General features: G+C 39.4%; 1 protein-coding gene across 2 annotated transcripts in view; it reads left to right on the top strand.

Annotated features, from left to right (window-relative positions):
- LOC124607182 overlaps nt 1-27,864 on the top strand; it is a 58,876-nt gene that overhangs the window by 21,237 nt on the left and 9,775 nt on the right. The window contains exons 2-5 of one of the 2 annotated variants that reach the window (XM_047139401.1): nt 8,481-8,638; nt 8,724-8,905; nt 16,767-16,896; nt 16,972-17,120. In XM_047139401.1, the coding sequence (XP_046995357.1) occupies nt 8,481-8,638; nt 8,724-8,905; nt 16,767-16,896; nt 16,972-17,115 (614 nt within the window). In that variant the 3' untranslated portion in view covers nt 17,116-17,120. The remainder of the gene's footprint in view (nt 1-8,480; nt 8,639-8,723; nt 8,906-16,766; nt 16,897-16,971; nt 17,121-27,864) is intronic. The other variant, XM_047139400.1, reaches the window with a different exon arrangement.

Raw genomic sequence — 27,864 nt, 5'->3', positions numbered from 1 at the left:
TGTTTCTTGTCACTTTTGCTAAGCAAAAAGAGCTTCCTGCATTTCTTTGTATTCTTATTCACAGCTGTATTCAGTGATGCTGTAACAACCTTATGATCAATGATTCTCTGTTCTATGCAGAGTTGAATAGTTTATGTTTTTTGCTTGTCTCCAGCGGGTCTCAGGTGTTATCTTCATGAATTGGGTCTTTGATTAATTACTGAAGATAAAATACTTAGAACAATTTTACATGCTTCCCTATTCCTACTACCCATTTTAATCAGTTGAGTCTCCCAGTCTATAGCTGGTAAGTTAAAATCTCTGCCTAAAACTATAACAGAACCAGTAAATTTATGCAAAATATTCTCCAAGTTCCCCCTCAACTGTTTCACCGCTACTGCTGCTGATGCAGGGGGTATATAAAAGCATTCAGTGAACATGTTTGGTCCACCTTTAACACTTGTCTTCACCCATATTATTTTACATTCAGAATCTGTACTAATCTTACTAGATATTATTGTATTTCTTATGGCTGTAGAAACGCGTCCACCAACAACGTTCAACCTTTCTTTGCAAGGTACATTCCAGTCAGAATTTAGATTTTCGTTGCTGTTCATTTATGATTTGAGCCAGCTTTCTGTCCCTAGTACTATGTGGGCATTGTTGCCATTTATAAGCAATGCCCCTTGTATAATTGTGTAATTTACAGTTCATTTTAAATTTATTTGTGCATTAGCAAAATGTCAGCAATTTTTGAAACTGATGACAAGAGTTCATAACAATATGACCAGTGTCACATCCTTTGTAGTTTTGAATGGTATTGTGGTAAAATTATAACATTTTCTGTCTTATGCATCTAATTTAAAGAAGACCCACCAAGTGTGAAAGAGAATCATTAGAAGCTTGTGTAAGACTGATTCAGTAATGTTCAGGAAAGTAAGAAAAAGAGTATAAGCTAATCTATCTGTATCTTCATACTGTATTGAGTACTAAGAACTAAAAGGAACTACAGGTTATCAGATATTTATGAGGGATTATATACAGCAAAATACATAAAACCAAGTAGGTACAGGTATTTTCGCAAAAGAAACTGAAATTTCACCTTAAGTAGTCTGCTATATGAGACTACTAATGAATGCAGACTGAAAACTAATAGCAGATCTAGACTTAACATCTTAAATTCATTTACTACGGGTTGACAGTAATTGTCATCTGTACTATAATTCTTGGACAAGCCAACTCCACAAGCTGTCCCTTTTAATGAAATTACCATGATAGTGGGTCAGTTACTACTCAGCATCCCCATGTGGTCTTTCAGTGTCTTCTTGTAAATGTGATGATCTTGTATAAGATAGAAGCTGGATTCAGATCCATGTCTGGTCATACAAATATAGGCTTTTGCATGGTTTCATTAAATTATTTGTGTTAATGCTTGGATAGTAACATAAATCCAAAGACTATATTTTCCCCATCTTTGTCAAAGATGGTGAGACATTGTCCTTAGTAGCAGTGCCAGACTCCAGTGCCTGCAATATTGAGCAATACATAAAAAAAATACAGTTGTGACTCATTCTTCTGTGACAGCAGTTGTTTATTATGCTTGGTATAAGTACACTGCAACATGATATGTGATGTAACATATAACTTTGGTAAAGTGATGTGTTACCCATCGTCTTATGATCGCATCAGTGAAAGGTTTTCTTATTAGTTAATTTGTTTAGAATTGTAAATTGTTCGGAAGTTGTGTCATTTGTGCACATACATGGCTCCTGATGAGCGCCACATCTTTTCCCAAGGTGGGACGACAATGGCAGTTATGCTACATGTTTGCAGCACCTGTTGGGCAGTTATTCAGTGAAGCAATGTCCCAACTCAGAGAAGTGAGACACCACCATGACAGTGATATGTCACGGAAGGGAGATGAAGCTTAGCTAGTAAATGGCTCAGAGCTGTAATTTGTGTATGTCATATGGGTTTATTGCAGTGGCAGATTGTTGTATACGCTGTGTTAATAAACAGAATAAGGGAAAGCGACCCACTCACATATAGTGGATCAATGCTCGGAGCGCAGAAACACATAACAGATAACAGCATTCACACTAGCTTTTGAGTACCAGCTCTATTTTTAGCAAAAACACAAACACTCAGACACAAATGCAACCACACAGATACCCAAATGCACATTTTGTGGCCTTTACCTCATTCCAGTTAATTTTTCTCTTCAACTGTCAGAGGCTGGGGCTAATATATACAGGATGTGACAGCTGTTAATTCTACATTTGAAGTACTATGGGAAGGCACACAGTATGTGATTGAAATAAATAATTTGATTAATCATTGTTTCAAATAGGCAGACTGTGTTTCTGTTTTTTAACTTCTTCCATTGTACTGCTCGAAAATGATCAAAACAGTATGTTGTGTCAATTACTTCCAGTCAGTTGGCTGGCTGACAGGGATTCAGAGGCAGTAACGATGGAAAAATTATCAAGAGCCACATTGAGAAAGTAGTTGGTCAATACGTTATATGAAGAACTATTGTGGTATTCATATGGAGTAAAGCAGAAAGATAACTGAAGACTTAAACTAATTTGAAAATCTTAGCACTCTGTTTTTATTCAGGAATTAATAGATTTCCACATGTATATGCTGTAATTTTCTTTTGCTGTCTGACATTAACTTGTATTATTGACTATAATACTTTCTCATTTTGTCTATTTGTCTGCATATATTTTTCCATCTTGTCTTCAGCTCTTACTCAGTGAAACACTATTTTCAAAGCTCTGTTAATGTTTCCATTTAAGTCTGGTCTTTTCTATGTGCATAATTTGTGTTTGTATTGTGCTTGTTACCATAACTTATGAGAATCTGTCTATAATATGTTAACCTCACAAAAAATGGGCCCCTCTTATTCTGGAAGCTGAGTGACCTGTGCTTTCTGTTTACCCTTCTGCCACCTATCCCTCTTGCTTCCCCGAGGAAGGGGGTAATACTTCCACAAGCTAGGATAGTGTTGTGTATTTTTATAGTTTTATCAGCAGTACCATAAATTGTGGCTACTTGAGCCACTTTTCAACTTTTAAACAAAAAGTATTTACTTTAGAGAGCAACTGATTGAGTCAAAATTTGGATCTATTGCTCTGTATTTACATGTAATAAAAACGTTCTGAAACATGTTCATCAGAAACTGTAATCTGAAAACATGACAGCTATAGTTACCTTGTGATGTGGGGTAACAAAGGCCATTAGTTAGAAATCAATCTTCAATTCAAGTTAGTTGGGATTATGGTGACAAAGTCCATTCACTATGCTAAATTAGACATACCAATTGCTTGAAATACACATTATGGTAAAAAATTTAAAACAATTACAGTTTTATACTTTTCATATCAGGTTTATTATAAAGAAATCACAAGACTTTCATTGCAATGTTGGCTTTTCAAACTTCATTCTTTAGGTGCAGAAGGGAATGTATAACACCCCGTATGAACTTTTTATAGACTGCACAACATTTACAATATTTGAGATGTGGACATCCATCTCAGTATCCACAATTGGGAACACACAATTGTTTTCCAATGATTTGGTGCTTTTCCACAAAGAAATTCATGCCTGTACTGTCTTCCCAAGGTTTATTTATGTTATTGCAATAGCCTATTACATTTTTGATACTTCTGTCTTTTCATCAAAGGTAATTGTGAACCATGACACAGTCACAAGACTTAAGATCATTTGTTTGCACTTTTGTTTCCTTTGGCACAACAGGAATTTCTTTTCACTTAGTTTGTGCATTAAAGTCAGCAATAGGAGAATCACTCACAATTAGAATTGAATCAGAATCTTGCTGTGAGAACTCCCCATTGTTGTCACTTGATACGGAAGTACTGGCATTTTTCATGCTCATTCTCGTGAAGTGACTGTTTTAGGCACAATGTCCTTTCAAAGTGTCTAGACCTTCAGTGGCTCTTTCAGCTAGTATATCCCATAGCTTCCTTTTGTTCTGTATTCTTACAGACTGGATATCTTACTTTTAAAAATATTTTTATTAGGTTGCTTTCTTGTCTGTTCAGAACAAATTTTGCGATTGATTTTAAAACTAATTTCCTGATGAGCTATAAACTTGAAACTTTCAACATATATCAGAACTGGATGACAATGAAATATTAACTTGCTTTTGTGTCTGATATGTAGCAGAGCGTACTTCATTTTTCTGTCTGTGTGTCTGTCTGTCTGTTCGTTTGGTACAAAATTAGGAACTGAGTTTAAAATCACTTCTTGATGAGCTAGAGACTTGAAACTCAGAAATGGTTGACAATGCAATGTTAACTCACTTTGTTGACTGATGTGTGGCAGAGAGTACACTATTTTTCTGTCTGTCTGGTACAGATTTTGCAATTGATTTCACACTAACTTCCTCATGAGCTACGGAACTGGATGGCAATGGTATATTAACTTGCTTTATTGCCTGATGTGTTGTGCAGGGTACTTCTTGTAGCACTGCTGTTTCCCCCTTTTCCTGTTCCATTCGTGAATGTTCCACAGTAATAAAGATTGCTGGTAAGCCTCTGTGTAAGATTAAATCTCTCTGACTTTTACTTTCAAGGTCTTTTTGTGAAATATATAAGGGACGTTCAAAAAGAAATGAGCCGGAGTCAAAGTTGCAGAAACCAGTACCTGTATTGACCCTGGTTGTTGAGACACTTGTCCCACTGTGACACAAGGTGGCTGTCTCATAAAATTCCTGGGGCTGCGATGTTAACCAGTTCTGCATGTACAGCTGGACGTCGTTGTCTGAGGTGAATTGTTTGCCCCTATGCTGACATTCTTCTTTGACCAAGGTGGCCCCCTTCTGATTTACTTCCTGCAGCACGGGACAACAGTGAATGCCGAGCATTACTCACAAACCTCGATCACCCTTTTCCAAGCGAATCAAAATGACTAGGCAATCTCACCTGTGGGGTCATTCTGCTCCACGACAATGAAAAGCCTCATATGGCCAACATTGTCACGGCACTCCTGCAGAAATTCAAATGGGAGGTTCTCGGCCACCCTCCATACAGTCTGGACCTCACCTGTGATTACGCCATTTTTGGTCCCCTTAAAAAGGCTCTGAGGGGCAAAAAATTCATCTCGGACGATGTCCAGCTATACGTGCGAAACTGGTTAACATCGCAGCCTGGGAATTGTACGAGACAGCCATTCACCGCCTTGTGTCACAGTGGGACAAGTGTCTCAACAGCCATGGTCAATACTTCTAAGATACTGGTACTGGTTTTTGTAATTATGCCTCTGGCTCATTTCTTTTTTAATGCCCCTTATACATAGGAGGAAGCAATATATTGATTGACTCAGATGAAGAGAAATTGAAATAAGCCTGAAATTTACCACAAGTCTTTGTTCTAATCTCATTAAAAATTTTGAAGTTGATTGAAAAATATCACATACGCAAAACTAAAAAGCAGGAAATAATTATTTAAATAAAAACTTTTTACTATAACATTTTTCAAGCAGACTAAAATGTATAACATAATTTTTCCTAGCCCCCATACAGATTCCTAACTCCATATATGTAGTCCTGAAAATTTGTGCTTGTGAATATTTAATAGCTATAGCAATACTTGTAAAATTTAAAATGGGAAATGTGAAGTGCATGCAGTAGATAACAGTAAAGAGTACAGAGAATAGCTGTCATTAACAAAAAATTTAGTACCTTAGGTGAACTATGAACTTTTCATCTAATCAATATCCATCATATTTATCCCATGTTTTTCATTTTAAATTTTACAAGTATTGTCATAGCTATTAAAAATTCACAAACACAAATTTTAAGGACTATCTTAATGGGTTAGAAATCTGCATGAGGCTAGGAAAAATTATTTTATACTTTTGAGTCAGTTTTCAAAATGTGTTCTAGCAAAAAGCTTTTTATTTAAATTGTTATCTGTCCTCATGAAGAAAATCTTTAAATGAGGGACTAGAATAATTGATGATCACAGGATAGATATGTACCCAGTAGAATAGTTCATAATGGGAAGGACCCTCCATGGTATACAGTCACTGTAAATAAACTTCTAAAGAAACAGATATTACTGCATCATAGGTGTAAAACAAAGAGTATGGCTATTAGATAGAGAAATGTTGAAGATAACACATTTGGCTGTCAAGAGAACAATGTGTGAAGTCTTCAGTGACTACCATAGCAGACTACTGTCGAATGATTTTTCACAAAACCCAAATAAATTCTGGTCATATGTGAAGGCTGTTAATGGTGCCAAAGTTAGTGTCCAGTACCTAGTGAAAGAGACAGGAACTGAAATTGAGGGTAGAGAAGCAAAAGCTGAAATGCTTAACTCCATTTTCAAATGTTCCTTTACAAAGGAAAACCCAGGAGAAGTGCCAAATTTTAATCCTCGTACCACTGAAAAGATGAGTGAAATAAGTATTAGCGTCAGAGATATTGAGAAACAGCCAAAATTGTTAAAATTGAACAAAGTTCCAGGGCCCGATGGAGTTCCTATCAGATTCTATACTGAATTTGTGACAGAGTTAGCATTTCTACTAACTATAATCTGTTCTAGATAATCGTGCCCTGTTCTTGGAAAAAAGCACAAGTCACGCCCGTCTACAAGAAGGATAATAGAAGTGACCCACAAAACTACTGTTCGATATCCATGAAATTGATTTGTTGTAGAATCTTAGAACATATTCTTAGCTCAAACATAATGAGTTACCTTAAATACAATGAACTCCTTCGTGCCAACCAGCATATATCCTAAAAACATCAATCATGTGAAACCTAACTTGCACTTTTCTCACATGACGTATTGAAAGTTTTCGATCAAAGCAGTCAGGTAGATGCAGTATTTCTTGATTTCCAAAAAGCATTTGACTCAGTACCACACCTATGCTTATTGTCAAAAGTACGATTATATGGGCTACCAAACAAAATTTGTGACTGGACTGAGAACTTTTTGATAGGGAGGGCACAGCATGTTACCTCAGATGGGAAGTCATCATCAGACATGGAAATAACTTTGCGTGTGCCCGAGGGAAGTGTGTCGGGACCCTTACTGTTCATGCTGTATATTAATGACATTGCAGGCAATATTAACAGCAACCTCAGACTTTTGAAGATGATGCAGTTATCTGTAATGAAGTACTGTGTGAAAGGAGCTGCATAAATATTCAGTCAGATTTTGATAAGACTTCAAAGTGTTGCAAAGATTGGCAGTTTGTTTTAAATGTTCAAAAATGTAAAAGTGTGCATTTCACAAAATGAAAAAATGGAGTATCCTGTGACTGTAACATCCATGAGTCATTGTTGGAATCGGCCAACTCATACAAATACCTGGTACTGTGTAGGGATATGAAATGGAATGATCACATAGGCTCAGTTATGAGTTAAGCAGGTGGTAGACTTTGGTTTATTGGTGGAATACTGGGGAAATGCAATCAGTCTACAAAGGAGATTGCTTACAAATCACTCATGTGCTCATTTCTAGAATATTGCTCAAATGTGTGGGACCTGTACCAAATATGAGTAACAAGAGATACTGAATGTATACAGAGAAAGTCAGTACAAATGGTGACGTTTGTGTGATCCATGGAAGAGTGTCACAGAGATACTGAAGAAACTGAATGGGCAGATTCTTGAAGATAAATGTAAACTATCTTGAGATAGTCTACTAACGAAGTTTCAAGAACTGGCTTTAAATTAGGACTCTAGGAATATACTGCAACCCCCTATGTGTCGCTGACATAGGGATCATGAGGATAAGTTTAGAATAATTACAGTATGCGCAGAGCCATTCAAACAGTCGTTCTTCCCGTGCACCATATGTGAATGGAACAGGGAAAAACCCTAATAACTGGTACAATGGGACATACTGTCTGCCATGCACTTCATTGTAGTTTGCAGAGTATAGATGTACTGTAGATGTAGAAACTGTAAATTAGGACGTTACTGCTCTTTCTTCACTTTCTTTGCAAGCAGAAAAGAATGTGTTCGTACATTCTATTATTTCATCACTACAGCAAAGTAGTTTCATGTTCTTTTGAAAATAAGATGAATCTGTAGTCCTTATTAAACTTTTGTTCAGATTACTACCAGTTTGAGATCATTAAGTTTATTTGTCAAAGACTGCATTTTTCTCAAGGAAAGAAGTGTGTATATACATTTTGATAGTAAGCAATGAAAACCTTGTAACTCCATTTTGTTTAATTTTGCAATTGAAGCAAAAACGGTTTCTTAAAAAGTAATATAAAGTGATACAGGAAGTTGCTATATGTGTAACTGTATAACAGAAGTGTAATTATTGATAGATTAGAGAAATCCGTGCACTTTGAAATCTTTTATCCATGCACTTTCAAAGATTTCTTTGATCATAGCGTTACTGGTTACTGGAATTACAAGTTTTAGTTTTCACAGATAGGTGGAGTTATGAGATATTCATTTCCTACCATCAACATATTATTAATTTACACCATTCAACACTTTTTTTCAGCTTGGTATGATGAAATTTGCTTGATTGAAAATCCATATTTCCAAGCATCAGACATGTACTGTTGGCCATGTGAAGAAGTTAGAAGTGTTCTGGATCTTTCAGAAACAGCTGAGCCAGTGAAACAACTTCCACATGCAGGATTTCCATTTATTGTTAAGGTATTAAACACATTATGTTAGGTATATGTGTGAAATTAGCAATGATTTGAAATGTGTAATGCAGGTTCACCATATTTCTTCACAGGGAAAGTCACCAAAAGTAACCCTTTCAGATGTCCAGATAATGTATTTTTTCAACAAGCATATTTTTGATAGAGACGCTTCAAGGGTTATGAGCAACAACAAGTCATGGAATACAATAGAAGAACTAGTATATCACAATCTCTCAGAAAATCCAACATATTTAAGAGATGGACATATTACATGGTAACAGCACTAGATTATTTAGTGAGTGGTTCTCTAATTCATTATCATTGCAATTATCCAAACAGTTTTGTTTTGAGAATTGAAAGTTCCTAACAAAATATGTAAAGAGCATAGGGACAGATCATTTACACAAAAAAAAGAAAAAAAATGTGTAGTATGTATAGTAAACGACAGCTCTAAAGTGCATACTTTAAAAGATATGAGAACTTGTTTGTCTTTGATACTATGAAACACATCTCTTCTACTGCAAGCTCTTTGCTTTTCATATTTTTGAAGGAGGCAGTACAGACCAAAACAAGAGAAAAGTCTGGTAATTACTGGCTCTTAAATACATATCTTAACCCTTTAACTGCTCTGGATGTGTTAACGCCCACACCTTTGTACCTGTCCCTGTGTGGTCTGAACGAGTTTACGCGTGCCACCAGTCCTTCTACCTGGTACTCTGAATGTGTCTACTGGTGGCACGCCTAAGCACATTCAGACCACACAGGGACAGGTACAAAGGCACGCGCGTTAACACGTCCAGAGCAGTTACAGGGTTAAGAGCTGTGAGCACTTGTTCAGTAGAAGAGATGTGTTTCACACTAGTGAAGATGAACAAGTGCTAATAGCCCTTAAAGGATGCATCTAAGAGCCCATGTTTACTAGACATTTTGTACTTTTATTTTTTATTTTATTTATCTACAAATTCTATAGATCCTGTTATGTGTATGAAGCTTGGATGTAGAACGATACTTATTCCTCTCTCTCTCTCTCTCTCTCTCTCTCTCTCTCTCTCTCTCTCTCTCTGTGTGTGTGTGTGTGTGTGTGTGTGTGTGTGTGTGTGTGTGTGTTGAAAGGACCATTTACTAGTCATGTTTAAGATAGATTCAAGTGACAAATAGGCATCTTAATTGTGAAGATGATGGTTTATTAGTTCTCCATTTCTTCATACAAATAGATATAAAAAATTAGCACATAATTTTTGAATGTTTCTAGACTGACAGTATATGATGTTTGTATTTTAGAGCTACATCAAGTGTAATTTGTTAATTTTTCAAAGTAGCTAAACTTTTAAAAATTAATTTAGCATTTTTCCAAAATATCTGCTGTTTTTCTTGATCATCATATTCATCTACATGCTGGTGACGTATACACTTCTGTTTAAATTAACTGCACCAAATAAGCAACAATACCTTCACTTCAAAATCAACATTATCCTTTGACTTCCTGTACCATCAGTCTGTTCTGACACACACCGTTTCAGTAATTATAGTCTTTGGTCTTATAAATGATTTTGCATCTCAAGGCTACACCTACGATCTTGTATATAAGCATATCTCTTGACTTGTTGTGGTTCACACTGGTGAATCACATAATGCCTGCCTGTCATGGAATATCTTCCAAGATCAGACAGTCTATTAACAGCTGCCATGCTGGAGCTTCGTGTGTTATGAGTATGATTAAATTACGTAAATTCGTTGATACTTCCTTAAATCATTCCCAGAATAGAGATCGACACTAAAATCCTCCCTGTAACTTTTCACACCCTTTTCACCCATGCAACCTGTGACACCCATATTTGTGTCACCTTGAATCCTTCCATCCCTTTTTTTTCCTTTCCCTGGATTTTATTCATGTAAATGAGCATTTTTCACAGCTATGTACACACTGCTAGAAATACCTATCCCAACATCAGTACTGGCAAATAATCCATTATCAATGATAGGGCAAGCTGTAACCACATATATGATCTCCCTGTGCATATATGTTGTGCAATAAGTTTTATTTTTAGGTATGTCAGTTAGTCAGTCAGAAAGAATGGCCCCAGAATGACTTTATATGCTGGAAGTAACCAGTATTATGTTGCAAATCATGTTGTCGGATGTAATGGCAGGAACATGGTCAACCAGATCCCCCCACATGCCTGGTTTTAATTTACGACAGTCTCCCTATTCCTGATTTCCTTTCAGATGTGCTCTTCTCCTTTCCTTAGCATTCTGCACTACCATTTTTGTTGTAATGGCAACTGGATCGGTCGGGGGGTAGTAGTGATGGAAACGCGGCGGCACCTGCGGAGTGGCCCGCGAACAAAAACACAACAGGAGAGGACGGACACAACCAACGGAGGACCTTACAACAGAACAAGAACAGACAACAGAGTAACGAACCAAACAAGACAACCACGTCCACTGGAATAGAAACATGAAGTCAATATGCTTTCTGAGACTATATGTCCTGAGATGAAACACAATGTCAGACTGCTGGCTGAGCGCGAGGCAAGCGCTTAAGTATGCTGTCGGGGGCACCGCTATTCGCCACTGGGACCACGTGTTCCACTGTGGCGCCCTCACACTAAAAGCGGGCCAGGAGGCACACGCCGCCACAGCTTACGGCGCGATGCTGCAGAGACCTCTATGGGTCTTCGACGTCCATGACGTCTGGCGCGGATTCAAATTCCGCGGAGCGCAGTACCAGAATTTTCTTTCTACCGTTTTCTGTGTGCACATGGCAGTGACACTTTATGGAATAGACTCTATGAGACTTAGAATTGGAAAGCTACCCTGATTAATAATTTCTCAACCAATTCTCCAAAGTGTGCATATCTTGATGGTATCCTAGATGTGCTCATTTGGATTGATGTTAGACGACTTGGGAGACAACAGAAGCACCATCATGTATGTGGAATGTTCCTCAAACCATTCCAACTCTATTAAGGAATGAAAGGGCGATGCAATGTCTTGCTGTAGCAACAGGTAGCATGTGGGCTGCTGGAGGCAAACAGATGGATCTCCAAGGCATGTTTGGAAAGTAAGTACCATTTTACTGCCACTGGAGCACTATTGTCGCAGTTCTGCACATTCACATTTGTCTCTGTTTCATTGTCTTTTCACTGATGCCATTAAAGCCAGATTGTAGTGTATTTACAGTTGTTAGTGATCATTCAAAATGTTGAAGACAATCTCTGAGCCTCCCTACTGTGAATAGCATTCTGTAATACAGTTTCTGAACACAAAGGAAATCAAGCCAGCTGAAAGTCATCATTAACTTATAGAGATTTATGGTGAAACTGGCAAAAAAGTGGGTGAGACAGTTCAGTGCTGGATGGACCAGTGGTCACGATTAAGCATGGAGTGGGCAGCCTTCTGTTGCCAATGATGGTTTATTGAGAAAGTGAATGAGAAAATTGGTGAAAACATATGGTTCACAATAATAATACTCTGTGATGAGTTTTTGCCAATGTCAAAAACTGTTTTGGATGAGATTGTCACAAATCACTTAAATTTTCACAAATTCCTGTTGGATTCCGAAAATGGTTTCAGATGTCCACAAAATGAAGAGGCTTGGCAGTGCTTTGACATTATTGCCCTATACAATGATGAGAAAGATGAATTCTTGAACAGAATTGTGACCAGTGATGAAACTTGGATTTGTCACATCACTCCAGAACCAAAACAACTGTTGATGGAGTGATGGCACTCATGAGGCCCCAAGAAACAAAAATTCAAAACAATGTTCACAGCACAAAAAGTCATGTGCACTGTGTTCTTGGACAGCCGGGAGATTCTGCTTGTTGAGGTCCTTTCCAGAGGTGAAACTGTCAGTGCAGTATGATACTGTGAAATATTGAGAAAACTTTGGTGTGCAATTTAAAACAAAAGGTGTGAAATGCCCAGTGAAGGCATTGTGTTGTTTCATGACAACACACATCCCCATCCTGTGGTGTTATTCAAAACCTTATTCAGCAACTCATTTGGGAGCAGTTTGATTACCCACGATACAGTGCTGATCTTGCACCATGTGACAACCACTTGTTCTTGAACTTTAAGCATGATTTTGGAGGAAGGTGCTTTGGCAGTGATGATGACACAAAAAACAGTGTTCAGCAGTGGCTGTCTTCACTAGCAGCATCTTTCTATGAAGAGGGAAGAGAAAAGCTGGTGTCCTGCTATGACAAATATCTGAACATTGGTGGCAACTATGTAGAAAAATACACTCCTGGAAATTGAAATAAGAACACCGTGAATTCATTGTCCCAGGAAGGGGAAACTTTATTGACACATTCCTGGGGTCAGATACATCACATGATCACACTACCAGAACCACAGGCACATAGACACAGGCAACAGAGCATGCACAATGTCGGCACTAGTACAGTGTATATCCACCTTTCGCAGCAATGCAGGCTGCTATTCTCCCATGGAGACGATCGTAGAGATGCTGGATGTAGTCCTGTGGAACGGCTTGCCATGCCATTTCCACCTGGCGCCTCAGTTGGACCAGCGTTCGTGCTGGACGTGCAGACCGCGTGAGACGACGCTTCATCCAGTGCCAAACATGCTCAATGGGGGACAGATCCGGAGATCTTGCTGGCCAGGGTAGTTGACTTACACCTTCTAGAGCACGTTGGGTGGCACGGAGTACATGCGGACGTGCATTGTCCTGTTGCAACAGCAAGTTCCCTTGCCGGTCTAGGAATGGTAGAACGATGGGTTCGATGACGGTTTGGATGTACCGTGCACTATTCAGTGTCCCCTCGACGATCACCAGTGGTGTACGGCCAGTGTAGGAGATCGCTCCCCACACCATGATGCCGGGTGTTGGCCCTGTGTGCCTCGGTCATATGCAGTCCTGATTGTGGCGCTCACCTGCACGGCGCCAAACACGCATACGACCATCATTGGCACCAAGGCAGAAGCGACTCTCATCGCTGAAGACGACACGTCTCCATTCGTCCCTCCATTCACGCCTGTCGCGACACCACTGGAGGCGGGCTGTACGATGTTGGGGCGTGAGCGGAAGACGGCCTAACGGTGTGCGGGACCATAGCCCAGCTTCATGGAGACGGTTGCGAATGGTCCTCGCCGATACCCCAGGAGCAACAGTGTCCCTAATTTGCTGGGAAGTGGCGGTGCGGTCCCCTACGGCACTGCGTAGGATCCTACGGTCTTGGCGTGCATCCGTGCGTCGCTGCGGTCCGGTCCCAGGTCGACGGGCACGTGCACCTTCCGCCGACCACTGGCGACAACATCGATGTACTGTGGAGACCTCACGCCCCACATGTTGAGCAATTCGGCGGTACGTCCACCCGGCCTCCCGCATGCCCACTATACGCCCTCGCTCAAAGTCCGTCAACTGCACATACGGTTCACGTCCACGCTGTCGCGGCATGCTACCAGTGTTAAAGACTGCGATGGAGCTCCATATGCCACGGCAAACTGGCTGACACTGACGGCGGCGGTGCACAAATGCTGCGCAGCTAGCGCCATTCGACGGCCAACACCGCGGTTCCTGGTGTGTCCGCTGTGCCGTGCGTGTGATCATTGCTTGTACAGCCCTCTCGCAGTGTCCGGAGCAAGTATGGTGGGTCTGACACACCGGTGTCAATGTGTTCTTTTTTCCATTTCCAGGAGTGTAGTTTAAGGAATGCTCTTTCTTGTAAAAATAAATATTGGTGTGAAAAAAAATGTTTTTGTGTGTTTTGTTTCTGAAACATTACTTGCTTGTTGGAACTGTCACGTACATGATTGTTCAGTAGGTTTCTCTACTGTTTGCCAGTTAGAGATGACAGGAGAAATACCAGGAGGCATGTTTGATCAAACGAAAATATCACCTAAACAAAATGCTTCCACCATCTGCCTGAAAGGTGTCAGTTTCCAAGCAAGTTGCAGTTACTCAATTGGTTTTTCACATACTTCTGCCTTCCGTTGATGTGAACCTATGAGTGCCATAACTCATTAGTCCAGATGTCCTTTCTCCATACTTCAAACTTCCAATGGCTGTGTCCTGCTCTCATGCTAATTCTGTGCCCCGTTACATGCAATGAACAGAGCTACCCACATGGGCCAGAAGCTTGTATACCTCATAGCGAGGAGATAGTTCAGATGGTACAGTTAATAATCAAGTGTTGTCATCCAGCATTGAATTGTTGACTGATTTGTTGTACTGTGGCCCTGGTATCTGTTGACAGTGGCTACTATCATCAACATATTTTTAGCCATGACAGTTGACTCTGGTGTTGGCAGTTTCCCCACAGCAATATATTTACAGTGCACACTTGACACAATGGCATCAGGAATTTCCAATGCCTGCACAACCTTTGATATAGGGTGTCCTTAGTATCATGCCCATGGTGAAACTTTTTAATACCAGTTGAAAAATGCCCCTGTAGGAGCACAAAAAAAGAATCTGTCCCTCTTTAAAAGATTTTGACAGAAAAGTGGGAGGCGTGTGATTTAGACTCTTTGGACTGTGTGTCAGTTCCATGTTTACATTATATTACCGTTGTGTCCAAGAAATGTAACTGTTAAGATCTGATAGCAGTAACGTACACTATAACCCACGTACTGTAAGGTAGGACAGATTTCATAAACTATCATATTGACATACACATAGTTATAATCAGATTTTAAATATCCACATGATTGTGTGCTTCATAGATGAACATTGATTTGAATGTTATGAACAATTTACGATTAATGCTCATCATTGATGTTGAGATACATAATATGTAAGCAAACTAATGTTTTTACCATTATGTGTGGAGTTGTTTGGTTTAGACATTGATGTGAATACAGTTGTTTGTTGTCCTCTGTATCGGATGCCACTGTCGGGGGCATCTACATTAAATACTGGTTTTGCTACTAGTCGCTTTAAATGCCACTCAGGTGTTTACAAGACATTCTTTAACAAACATTTCAGGAATGTTATTGTCCACAAAGTATTGCCTCACAAATGCTGCTTTATGATAGGTTGCATTGCCATACTGATACAATCATTATCTCTGAACTGTCCTCTACTGTATGCTGTACACAGTGTTGTAAAATGTGTTCACATCCTTCTGTATTTAGCATTTTCTTAAGTGTAATAAGTGGACCACACCCTAACCACAAAAGCACCCCCATGCCGTAACACCACCTCATCCGTACTTCACTGTCGATCCTACACATGATGGCAGGTAACATTTTCCAGGCATCCACATCACCCAAACCCTTAAATTGGGTCACCACTGGGTGTAGTGTGACCTGTCACTCTCACTTCTTTCCAGTCATCCACTGTCCTGTGGTGTCACTCTTTACATCACCTCAAGTATTACTTAGCATTGACTATAGAAATGCAAGCACATACAAGGAACTGCTTGGCCATTGTAGTTGTCTGCATTGCTGACAGCATTTTGGAACTCAGTGGTGATTCCCTTTTTCCTGATTTCATGAAATTTTCTTAGAACTACTCACCACAATGTTCTCCTGTCCCTGTCTGTCAGTGAATGAGGTCTGCATAGTCGTGGTTTAGCTCTGATTGTTCCTTCGCATTTCCACTTCACGTTCAGATTACCAACAGTTGACTTAGGCAACTTTAGAAGGCTTGAAATGTCCTTGATGGACTTATTCAGGTGACATCCAATGATTAGTCCATTTTCAAAATAATTATGTTCTCCTAACCAACCCATTTTGTTGATACTGGTTTTCTACTGTCAACACAATACTCTGCAGCTTCTTTTGCACTGGCAGGTCTGCCTCTGGTGACACCTAGTGCTCAATACCACATTATCTAGGAGTGTCGGGGTACTTTTGATAGGTCAATGTATTGTCATTACTTGTGCTGTGTGACAGTGACATATCTATTTGGTAGGTGTCTTTTATTTTACTCTTAATTAGTTACCGAAATATACACATACCACTCTCTGCTTGGAGCACTATCAAATGAATAATGTTTGTGCATTCTCAGTTTCTGTAGCTTGTTGGAATGCTAATCCACTACTTCATTTTAACCACTTGAAAACTTATACTTTACTTAAAAGTTTGGTTTAAATGTTTCAGGCTGGTATATCGAAACTCATGGTTGTAATTTATTTCACATAGCTTAAAAAAAATCATTTCAGGAGAATCAACCGTCTTGAACCTGCCAGAATAATTAGAAGCCTGTTCAAGAGACCACATTTCTTTCCAAATACTGTCAATGTTGAAAGGTTCATTCTGATTGATGAAGCTAATTCTCCACCATATTATCAGGTACAATAAAAATATTTTAAGCCAAAACATGGTTTTGGTTCATTAACACATAGGTTTGAAATATTATCATTCAAGTTATTCTCTGCACATTTAGCCACTGCCCGAAGGTTACAGAGTGTTTCTCATGCAAACCTGTGGAGAAAGATTAATCATTCTGGAGCCAGTTCCAGGCTGCAACAACAACTGTTCTCGTGTCTCAGTCTTACTGCAATCATCTGACATTTGTAAGTACTTTCATGAATTTATTTGTAGGGCATTCTTATTGATTCATGTTTACATTGCCACTCTTTATGGAAAACCGTTATTTTATTTTGTGTCACAGCATTTTTAAAATACTGTTGTTAGTATACTGGCCAGCTCTTGGACTTTCAGAACTCAAAAAAGGTATAGAGAAACTGTTTGTTGTAGAAAGCTACTACTGGTATTTCTTTTTTGGTTATATAAAATCCAAGTACAAGAGTCATGCCAAAAATTTCGATCCTAATTAATTATCATGAATCTATTCAACAGTTAGGTGCATCATATTTTTTTGCAACATACTAGCTACTAAACTGTTAATTTTTAATTTTTTTATTCTCTGTAACATTTTTCCATGAGCATTAATTAGTAAAGTTCATTATAATATAACCAGAATGAAAAATGCTACTATCATAGCACAAAAAAAGGGCAAATCTGTCCTGAGAAGATCTAGGGATATAAAGAATGGAACTAGCTTTTTGACTTATGTGGCAGCTTCAAAGACATTTACGTCAAAACATCTTGACATGTTCACAAGTTTTTACTTGTTACTATTAGTACCCATGTCATATCATAAAATACATCGTGTGAGGTAAAGTAATATGATACATGATGTCATGTCATATAACATGACATGTGTGGCATCATGTCATCCAACATGGCATTTGTCATGTCATGAAATATGATACAGTGGGTCATTTAAGTTCAGAATGCATGCATCCCGACTCTGGGATACATTCTATTGAAGACACATCCATCTCTCTAGAAGCACATAAATTTGTGTCAATATGTTCTTATACGTCTCACCATACATGTAAAAGTGGATGGATCCAAGAGAGCTCTTGGTGCTGGGGAAGTGGGGTTAACTCATAAAAAAAGTGTGAAATTGTCAAGATGTTTTAGCTTAAATGTCTCTGAAGCTGCCACATAAGTCGAAAAGCAAGTTCCCTTATTGTATGTTCCTAACTCTATTCAGGACACATTTGTCTTTTTTCTGCTACAATAGGAGCATTTTTCACTCTGGTTTCCACTTTTATTGTATCATAATTTTGACATTAGGTGACTGTTGTCTTTTGAACTACATTGTTTCTATTGTGACAACAGATGAAGTTTTCACAAAACAATATGACCATTAATTACTTGCATTTGTTCACCTTCTCAAAAAATTTGAACTGATTCACACAATTTTGAAAAAAGAAGTGGCATGCATTGAAAATCCATAAAAGCTATGTTTTTTGCTTGTAAATTCTGAATGAGTCTAAATTTTTGAAAGTGAGTTTTCAATTTTACATGAGAATTCGTTTTTTATTTATTTTATTGGACTCTTTCCATCTATTCATTTGACCTAAGAATGACTTTTACGTATTACATTTAGCTTGAGTTTAAACCATTGTAGCTCAGCAATAGATAAAGATTATTGTATAAAAATAAAATTCATGTTAACTCTCTCCATTTATCTATCTTTTTGCAAGGTTTGAACTGAGTTGTAAAGTTTAAAGTATAGAAATGCAGGCTTCAAAAACTATCCAGAAGAGCATGCTTGTTTGTTTGTCTTTCTTTCTTTCTTTCTTTCTTTTCCTTTCCTTCCTTCCTTCCTTTAAATCTTGGTTAATGTACTGTAAGATAGATGTTCAAAGAGTAGTGGCAGCTGCCGAGTCGAGAGGAAGCGCAGCAGCAGCAGCACTTGTCTGATAAGCAGTAAATTAAATTAGTCTTTTGGTTTTTTTTTTTTTTTTTTTTTTTTTTCTTTTTTTTCATGTGCTTCTGCAAAGAAGTAAACTATACGTGTGTAAGACAAGTGGTTAGAAAATTGATCATAGTTTTTGTTTTTGCGTAAGTCTTGTGAATATCCTGGTGCAGGGTGGCTTCCTATTGTTAATTTTCCCATCCCCAGAAACTCCGTCATGCCACAAAGTCATAATTTTGTGCTAGTAGACAGCATATAGTTTAGATCAGTACATTTAAATTTGAATATTTATCTTGTGCAGTAACTTTTCAGTAAACAGGATTTCTAATAATAGGTATCTGTAAATACATCAGCTCCAGTAGAGAAATTCGTTTCTGTTTAATAGGTTGCGGTGAGAAATCTACACAGCAACTCCAAGTGTTACTTTATTCTCCTTTTAATGTTACTTTATTCTCCTTGGGTATATTCTGTATACATTTCAAATTCAGTGGCACCATTTGAGACCTTATATCTATTTTATACACAGTACAATATTGCTAGGGACTGTGCTTGTTGTGAGCAGACACAAAGGAGAGTTGGCTGCTGTACATAAACAGCTGGAAGCTGCATTGGCTACTGTCGACAAGCTTCTAGCTAGTGCTCAAAGTTGCAGTGACGTCAGGGCACCAGTGATGAGATCTGCGACACCTTTGGTGCCACTGGAGTCCCCTGGTGATCCAGATGTTGCTGTGGCTTCTGGTATGCAACATCTGACCAGTCCATCCTCACTCCAGAGTGGGTGGCAAACAGTGGTGGGTTCACGTGTCACTGAGAGGAAAGCGAAAGAGGGAGCAGACTGTGCGGCTGGCTCCCTACATCTTTGCAACAGGTAAAAGATGCTACCCAGTGTTGATGATAACTCTGAGCCAGCGTGGGATGCCTCTCCTGTTAGGCCAGTGGTCAGTTTTCCTGCCCACTCCAGACAAGTTCAGAGGGTGGGCATGCTTGTCATTGGGAGCTCCAATGTTAGGCGGGTGATGGAGCCCCTCAGGGAGATAGCAGGCAAGGTGGGAGAGAATTCCAGTGTGCAGTCAGTATGTTTGCTGGGAGGTCTCATCCATGAAGTGGAGGAGGCCCTGCCAGTGGCTATCGAGCACACTAAATGCAACTAGCTGCGTGTAGTGGCACATGTCAACACAAATGATGCCTACTGCTTGGGTTCTGAGACCATCCTCAGCTCCTTTTGGCGGCTGGCTGATTTAGTGAAGGCAACTAGAATGCACGTAGGGTGCAGGCTAAGCTGTCTAGTTGTAGCATCATAACCCAGGCTTGATAGCAGTCCACTGGTTTGGAGCAGAGTGGAAGATCTAAACCAGAAGCTCAGACAACTCTGCGAAGATATCGGATGTGAATTTCTCGACTTCTGCTATCAGGTGCAGAATTGCAGGGTTCCCCTTAATAGGTTAGGCATGTACTACATGGAGGAAGCAGCTACTGCGGTAATGGAGTACGTGTAGCATGCACATGGGGCTTTTGTAGGTAGGAGAACCCGTCCCTTGGGATCAAAGAAAATTTGCCTGTCAAATCAGCCACAGTGACCTCAGAGAAACTTGGTGTTCACCAATCAGAGATAGCAAAGATTAATATGCTTTTAGATGGTCCCAGAATTAGTATTGCTTGCTGAAGGTTATGATGCACAGATAGTATTGGGAACAGAAAGCTGTTTGAAACCAGATGTCAATGACAATGAAATCCTAAGTTCAGGTTGGAATGTTTATCGTACGGATAGGTTAGTCGCCAATGGTGGCAGCATGTTTATTACAGTAAAAAAAGTCAATAAAATCTAGTGAGGTTATCATGCATTCTGAATGTGAATTAATCTGGGTGAAATTGAGTGTCAAAGAACAGTCAAAAATGGTGATCATCGGATGCTTTTATAGCCCACCTGGGTCAGTATCAGTAGTTGTAGAGTGCTTCAGACAGAACTTGCGGAATATCATCAATAATTCTCCTGATCATGGCGTTGTAATAGGGGTGACTTCTAGACGTCTACTTACCAGGTATACATTGGGAGTGTTACGCCATCAAAACTGGTGCCAGAGATAGGGATTCGTGTGGCATTGTTCTGGATGTCTTGTCCGAAAATTACCTTGAGCAGATAGGTAGAGAACAAACTCATGAGGGTAATGTCTTAGACATCCTGGCAACAAACAGACCTGAACTTTTCAAATCAGTTAATGTAGAGGAAGGTATCAGTGATCATAAGACTGTGACAGCTTCTGTGACGATGGGTCCTATAAGGGTGACAGGATACAAATTTCAGAATGTCCCAGCAGTCAGCATGAAATATTCAGTGATGAGGACGAAGATGTGGAAAACAAATGGAAAAAAATTCAAAGGTATCAGTCAATGTGCCCTAGACAAGTATGTTCCAAGTAATATCTTAAGGGTTGGGAATGATCCACCTTGGTTTAATAGCTGTGTTAGAAAAGCGCTATGTAAAAAAAAGAGGACTTCATCTCTGATTCAAGAGAAATAAAAACATAGCTGACAAACAAAAGCTGAACAAAGCAAAAATGAGCACAAGGAGAGCAATGAGAGAAGTGTTCAATGATTTTGAAAGTAAGATGATGTTAACTGACCTGAGTAAAAACCCTAACAGATTTTAGTCATATGTAAAATCAGCAAGTGGGTCAAAATCATCTATTGATTCTCTCAGTGACCACATTGGCACTGAAATGGAAAGTAACTGAGAGAAGGCCAAAATACTGAATTTGGTCCTCCAATGCTGTTTCACCGTGGAAGATCGTGACACTGTCCCTCCTTTCAATCATTTTATGAATGTTGAAATGGCAGATATTGAGATAACTGATCACAGAATTGAAAAGCAGCTACAATTGCCTTGTAGTGGAAAGATGTCAGGACCAGATGAAATACCTATATGATTCTATAAAGATTATGCGAAAGAACTTACTCCTCTTCTAGAAGTAATTTATCGTATATCGCTTGAGCAGTGAAAGGTACCTAATGACTGGAATGAGTATACAAATGGCCACTGGTTGAGACTAAACCAGATACTTTTTACCTGATGTTCCTAGCTCAAATACAAAAATGCATTACGCCCCCCCCCTCCCCCCCCTTCCACTTCTGTGCGTGACCTTTCAGACGTATTTGTTATGGCACTTCCATCCTGTAAGGGTAACTGAACAACATTATTATTAATAACAATATATTTGCAGAATACATTAGTTTCAAAATGGTAATAATCGGCAGGAAATGGAATTAGCCAACTGATCTTGAAGAATGCTGCCCAACACACTGAAATGGGATGTAGCAACCCTTTCATTTGACAACAGAAGCCACGGAAAAGTATTTTTGTTCTTAGGGAACAAGAAAGAATTCTCAGAATGGGAGGTCTGTTTAATGGGGTGGCATGGATACTTAGCAGTTATGCAAAGGAAAAGCCAGCGCGTGCACATCCAAAGAGCAGAGATCTCTCCTCTCTCTCTCCCTCTCTTTCTCTCTCTCTCTCTCTCTCTCTCTCTCTCTCTCTCTCTCTCTCTCTCTCTCTCTCTCTCCATCTTTTTCTGTAGTTTGGTTCAAATACCCATCTTCTGGTCATCTAGGTATAGTTTTCTCTCAGTTAATGAAGATAAATGCTGGAATAGATCCTTCAGAAAGGACACATCTTATTTCCTTCCCCATCCTTTCCTATTCTAGCTTCAGTGACATCCAGTGATTTCATTGTTAGTGAGATTTTATACAGTAATATTAATTTATTTCCTAAGCTGTGCACACAATATTTTAAACTGTGGTCTAGAAGGAAAACCCAAGAACTGGAGGATGACAACAATATAGCTAATTAGATGTTTCATAAATTACATACACAAGAAACATTATAATGCAGAATGTGTTATTGTAATTATAGTTGTCTGTTACAAACATTCTATTATGATTGTAACACAGGTACATGCTAGCTGTAAATTGGCAAGTACTTGACCACTCAGTTATATTCAGAACTTGATTGTGGTAACAGAAGCAACTACACTCACCTTTGTAACCAGGGGTAACATGCAGGCACTCAGACCAGAGGTAGCCAGTTAGAATCCTAGTAATGAAATAAATTTTCATCACTAGTCTTTGGCCAAGAAGGGGCAAGGGAGGTCGTGATGTAAAGTTTTTAATTACTCAGCAAATTTTGAATGTCTAGGTTTAATTTGCGAACCTCTCTGAAGTGGCTGGATTGAAGGCATTTAACATCGTTGATGCTGTTCTGACAAGTAGACTGAAATGTTAAGCTAAGTGCCCCCACCTCACCCCACCATAACTCTTCTTTGGTGCTCTTTGTGGAGAAGAGTGTTATGTGCCATTTCTGAGATTCACCCCCTTCCCCTTTTAATTCCATGCCCAATTTGAACACACAAGTCAATGCTGCACTGCACCTAGCACAGTAATCTGCACTAAACAGTTGCTTTTTGTATTGTAGTTGGGAAGGCTATGAAATCAATAAAATATTAACCATAGGCTTGGGATTTGCAGTTAAGACACTTGCTGCAGGCTTGGGAATTAGAACAAAGTGACCCACCCATACCTCCACTTATATGACCATCAGATATGGCTCCTTGGTGATGGGGATGTCAAGTTTCAAAACCTAGCGGTGGCAAATCCCCTGTGGAGCAACACAGATTTATTTTCCATCCATACAATGACTTAAATCTCGACTCTTGAAAGCACTGTGGTAGGCATTATTCTTTGTTGTTTAAAGACTACCCCCAGCATCCTCATGAAACAAACTACCAATCCTTGTAGAAAAAAATGAGCTCTTTGAGATGGTTCTACATCTACATGTATACCTTTGTACATACCCTGCAAACCACTGTGAAGTGTATAGTAGAGTGTACTAAGCATGGTACCACATCTTACGGTTTCTTACCTTTCCAAATATGTATGAAGTACAGGCAGGTTGACTGCTTAAATGCCTCTGTGCACATTGTAATTAAACTAATTTTGTATTCATGGTCCATGCAGGAGCGATGCATAGGGGAATGAAGACTTTCTCTAGGTACTTCAATTAATATTGGCCTCAAAAATTTTTAAGTTGGCTTTCATGGTATAATTGGCATCTATCTTCAAGCATCTGCCAATTCAGGTGTATCAAGATTGCCATTACACTCTCTTGTGAGTCAAATAAATCTCTCGTCATTTGTGTCGCCCTGCTTTGTATAAGTTCAGTGTCAACTGTTAGTCAGATTTGGCATGGGTCCCACACACTTGATGTTCTAAGATGGAATGCACAAGTTTTTTTTTAAGCAGTCTCTTTTGTAGACTGATTGCACTTTTTCAGTATCCTGCAAGTGAACCAAACAGCCATCTGCCTTTACCAACAACAGAGCATACAAATTATTACATACAGGCATTTGTATGAATCAACTGATTCCGGTTGTGGTTCACTGATGTCACAGCCAAGGATATTTCTATTCTGCATTTTGTGAAATACACAATTTTACATTTCTAAACATTTAAAATGAGTTGCCACTTTGAAATCTTAATAAGATCTGATTGGATATTAATCTGCAAAAAGTCTGAGATTACCATTAATATTGTCTTCATAGGTCATTAATATAACTGGCATGACAAAAGTCATGGGACACTTCCTAATATCATATCAGACCTCCTTTTGCCAGGCATAGTGCAACAACTCAATGTGGCATGGACACAACATGTCATTGGAAGTGCCTGCAGAAATATTGAGCACTGCAGCCTCTATAGCTGTCCATAATTTTGAAAGCATTATCAATACAGGATTTTGTGCATGAACTGACCTCTTGATTATGTCACATAAATGTTTTATGGTATTCATGTCGGGCAACCTGGGTGGCCAAATCTTTTGCTTGAACTGTCCAGAATGTTCTTCAAACCAATTGCAAACAATTGTAGCCCAGTGACATGGTGCAATGTCAGCCACAAAAATTCCATCGTTGTTTGGGAACATGAAGTCCATGAATGAATGGCTGCAAATGATATCTAAGTAGCTGAACATCCAGAGTACCCAGCCCATTCCATGCAAACACAGCCCACACCATTATGGAGCCACCACCAGCTTGCACAGTGCCTCATTGACAACTTGGATCCATGGCTTCGTGGGGTCTATGCCACACTCGAACCCTAACATCAGCTCTCACCAACAGAAATCGAGAGTCGTCTGGCCAGGCCATCATTTACCAGTCATCTAGGGTCTAATCGATATATAGTCACGAGCACAGGAGAGGTGCTGCAGACAATGACATGCTGTTAGCAAAGGCACTCATGACAATCATCTGGTGCCATAGTCCATTAATGTAAAACTGTCCTAATGGATGTGTTACTCATACATTCCACATTGATTTCTATGGTTATTTCATGCAGTGTTCCTTGTCTTTTATCACTGACAACTCTATGCAAACGCCATTGCTCTCAGTCATTAAGTGAAGTCCATTGACCACTGTGTTGTCTATGGTGAGAGGTAATGTGTGAAATGTGGTAGTCTCACCATGCTCTTGACACTGTGATTGCAGAATATTGAATCCCATAATGATCTCTAAAGAGGAATGCCCTATGTGTCTAGCTCCAACTACCATTCCATGTTCAGAGTCTGTTAATTCCCCTCGTGTGGCCATAATCACACCGGAAACCTTTTCACATAAATCACCTGATTACAAATGACAGCTTCGCCAATTTGTAACGAAGCATGCTGGGATAATTTTTACTCTCCCCCTTGTTTTGCCATCTGCCTCCTTAAAATTTGTTTTTTTCTTTTAACTAATTACCATTAACATATGTGAATAGAATCTGTATTTTCATAAAGAGAAAGGTTGGCCCTTAGTTTTAAAGAATATAACACCAGATCTAATTTTGTGCTTAGTTTATGTATGTAATTGATTCTATAATTTATTTCGACTATTACTATTTAGTATCTTTCATTAAGGGTGAAATCAGTAATTGTTTCATAACTTAAATTCTATTGTTGATGTATAAACAAATATAAATTCTGTACTAATTATAAACATTTGGAGGAACAACTACTAGTAATCTTAAAGTATCTATTTGTCTCTATTCGAAAACATGTTAGCAAAGCCAGCACTTAATTAATTCCAAAGTAATTAACAGTTTTGTCAAAAGTATTGTTTACATAATGATATTTGTTAATTTCACAATTTAAACAAATAATTCGCCTTAACTCTCATACCTACTATTGTGAAGATATATAAGGGACTGATTTTTGGTCCCGAGACAGTCAGTCCACGACCAAGTTTCAGATGAGAAACCTGTGTCAGTTAGAACAATAACAATGCTTTAACTTAACTGTGAAATAAGTGTTACACAATTAGGCCATGTGTTAAAACAATGACGGTGTCTGCTCCATACATACGTTTCTATTCTTCAAGAACTGTGAACTTTGTGGGTAGGTTTTTACTGCTCGTAGATGTTCAACAGGAAACTATTGTAGCACTATGTAGATGTTCACCTGCAGACTATTAATGAGGCTTATCGAAAGTTAAACAATAGTGCCCTGGCCATATTAAATGTGTATATGGGGTGGTGTAAACAGTGAAATTAAAGTACTGTGAAATTCAACTGTGCACCACATTATTTACAGTATTCAGTGTCGGAATTAAAAACCCCATTTTTCAGCAAGCATAGTAACGCAGTACGTCGACACCAAGGACAACAAGTGAAGTTAAACAAAGCAGGCAAGCACCATTACAAATTCACTGCCCTTTTCACACCTTGTGCACACAACATTACTGTCATCTGTACACTGATCAGCCAGAATATTTGACCACTGCCCTACGGTCAATATAAACCCATTCAGGTGATTGCAGTGTCACCTGGCGAAGAATGACTGCTAGTTAGACACATACATGGTGCATGTAGCATCAGCAAGCGTGCTGTCCATGTGTAGAGTGGCGAAGGTGCACGATCTATCCTAGTTTGATTGAGGGCAGATTGTGATGGCCCAGAGACTTGGCACAAGCATTCCTGAAACTGTACGACTTTGTGGGTGTTTGAGGATTGCTGTAGTGAGTGTCTTCAATGTGTGACGAAACCAAGGTAAAATCACCTCCAGATGCCATGAGGTTGGGCAGCCACCCCTCATTACAGATGTCGGACACTGTAGGCTGGGCAGACTGGTAAAACAGAACAGATAGTGAACTGTGGTGGAACTAACATCGGACTTTAATGCTAGATAGAGTACAAGTCTGTTTGAATATACAGTGCACACGAAACACTCCTCATGTTGGGCCTCCGCAGCCAATGACTCATGCATGTGCCAATGTTAATGCTATGACACTGTCAACGATAACTGAAATGAGTACATGATCATTGGCACCGAATGTTGGCATAGTGGCAGAGCATTGCATTGTCTAATGAATCCTGATACCTTCTTCACCCTGCCAATGGGATGGCATGAACCTTGTCTCACAGGGGAACAGCTCCTTGACACCTGTACTGTGGGATGAAGACAAGCTGGTGGCAGTTCCATCATGCTCTATGGAACATTTATGTGGGCATCCATTGGTCCACTGGTGTTCATGCAAGGCACCATGATGGCCAAGGAGTATTATACACTGGTTTCAGACCATGTACACCCTTTCATAATGATCACATTTCCTGACTGCAGTGACATTTTTCAGCAACATAATGCACCATGTCACAAGAGCAGGAGTGTGATGGAGTGGTTTGAGAAACACTGTGGCAAGTTCCTATTGATGTGCTGCCACCCCCCCCCCCCCCCCCCCCCCTCTCCAACTCTCCATAGCTGAACCCGATTGAACAGATATGGGATGTGATTGAATGTGGCATCAGAGCTCGTCACCCCCTTCCCGAAATTTACGGGAATTAGGTGACTTGTCTGTGCAGATATGGTGCCAACTCTGACCAGCATCCTACAAAGGCCTCATTGCTTTCATGTCATGATGCGTTGCCACTGTTATCTGTGCCCAAGGCAAACACAGCGGGTATTAGGTAGGTGGTCATCAGTGCATATGTGCACGGCACCCTCCTATGACTTTTGTCACCTTAGT

Source organism: Schistocerca americana, chromosome 3, assembly GCF_021461395.2.
Source record: "Schistocerca americana isolate TAMUIC-IGC-003095 chromosome 3, iqSchAmer2.1, whole genome shotgun sequence".
Classification (NCBI taxonomy): Eukaryota; Metazoa; Arthropoda; class Insecta; order Orthoptera; family Acrididae; genus Schistocerca; species Schistocerca americana.
The sequence above is the reverse complement of the archived record's forward strand: the minus strand, read 5'-3'. Positions and strand labels throughout refer to the sequence as shown.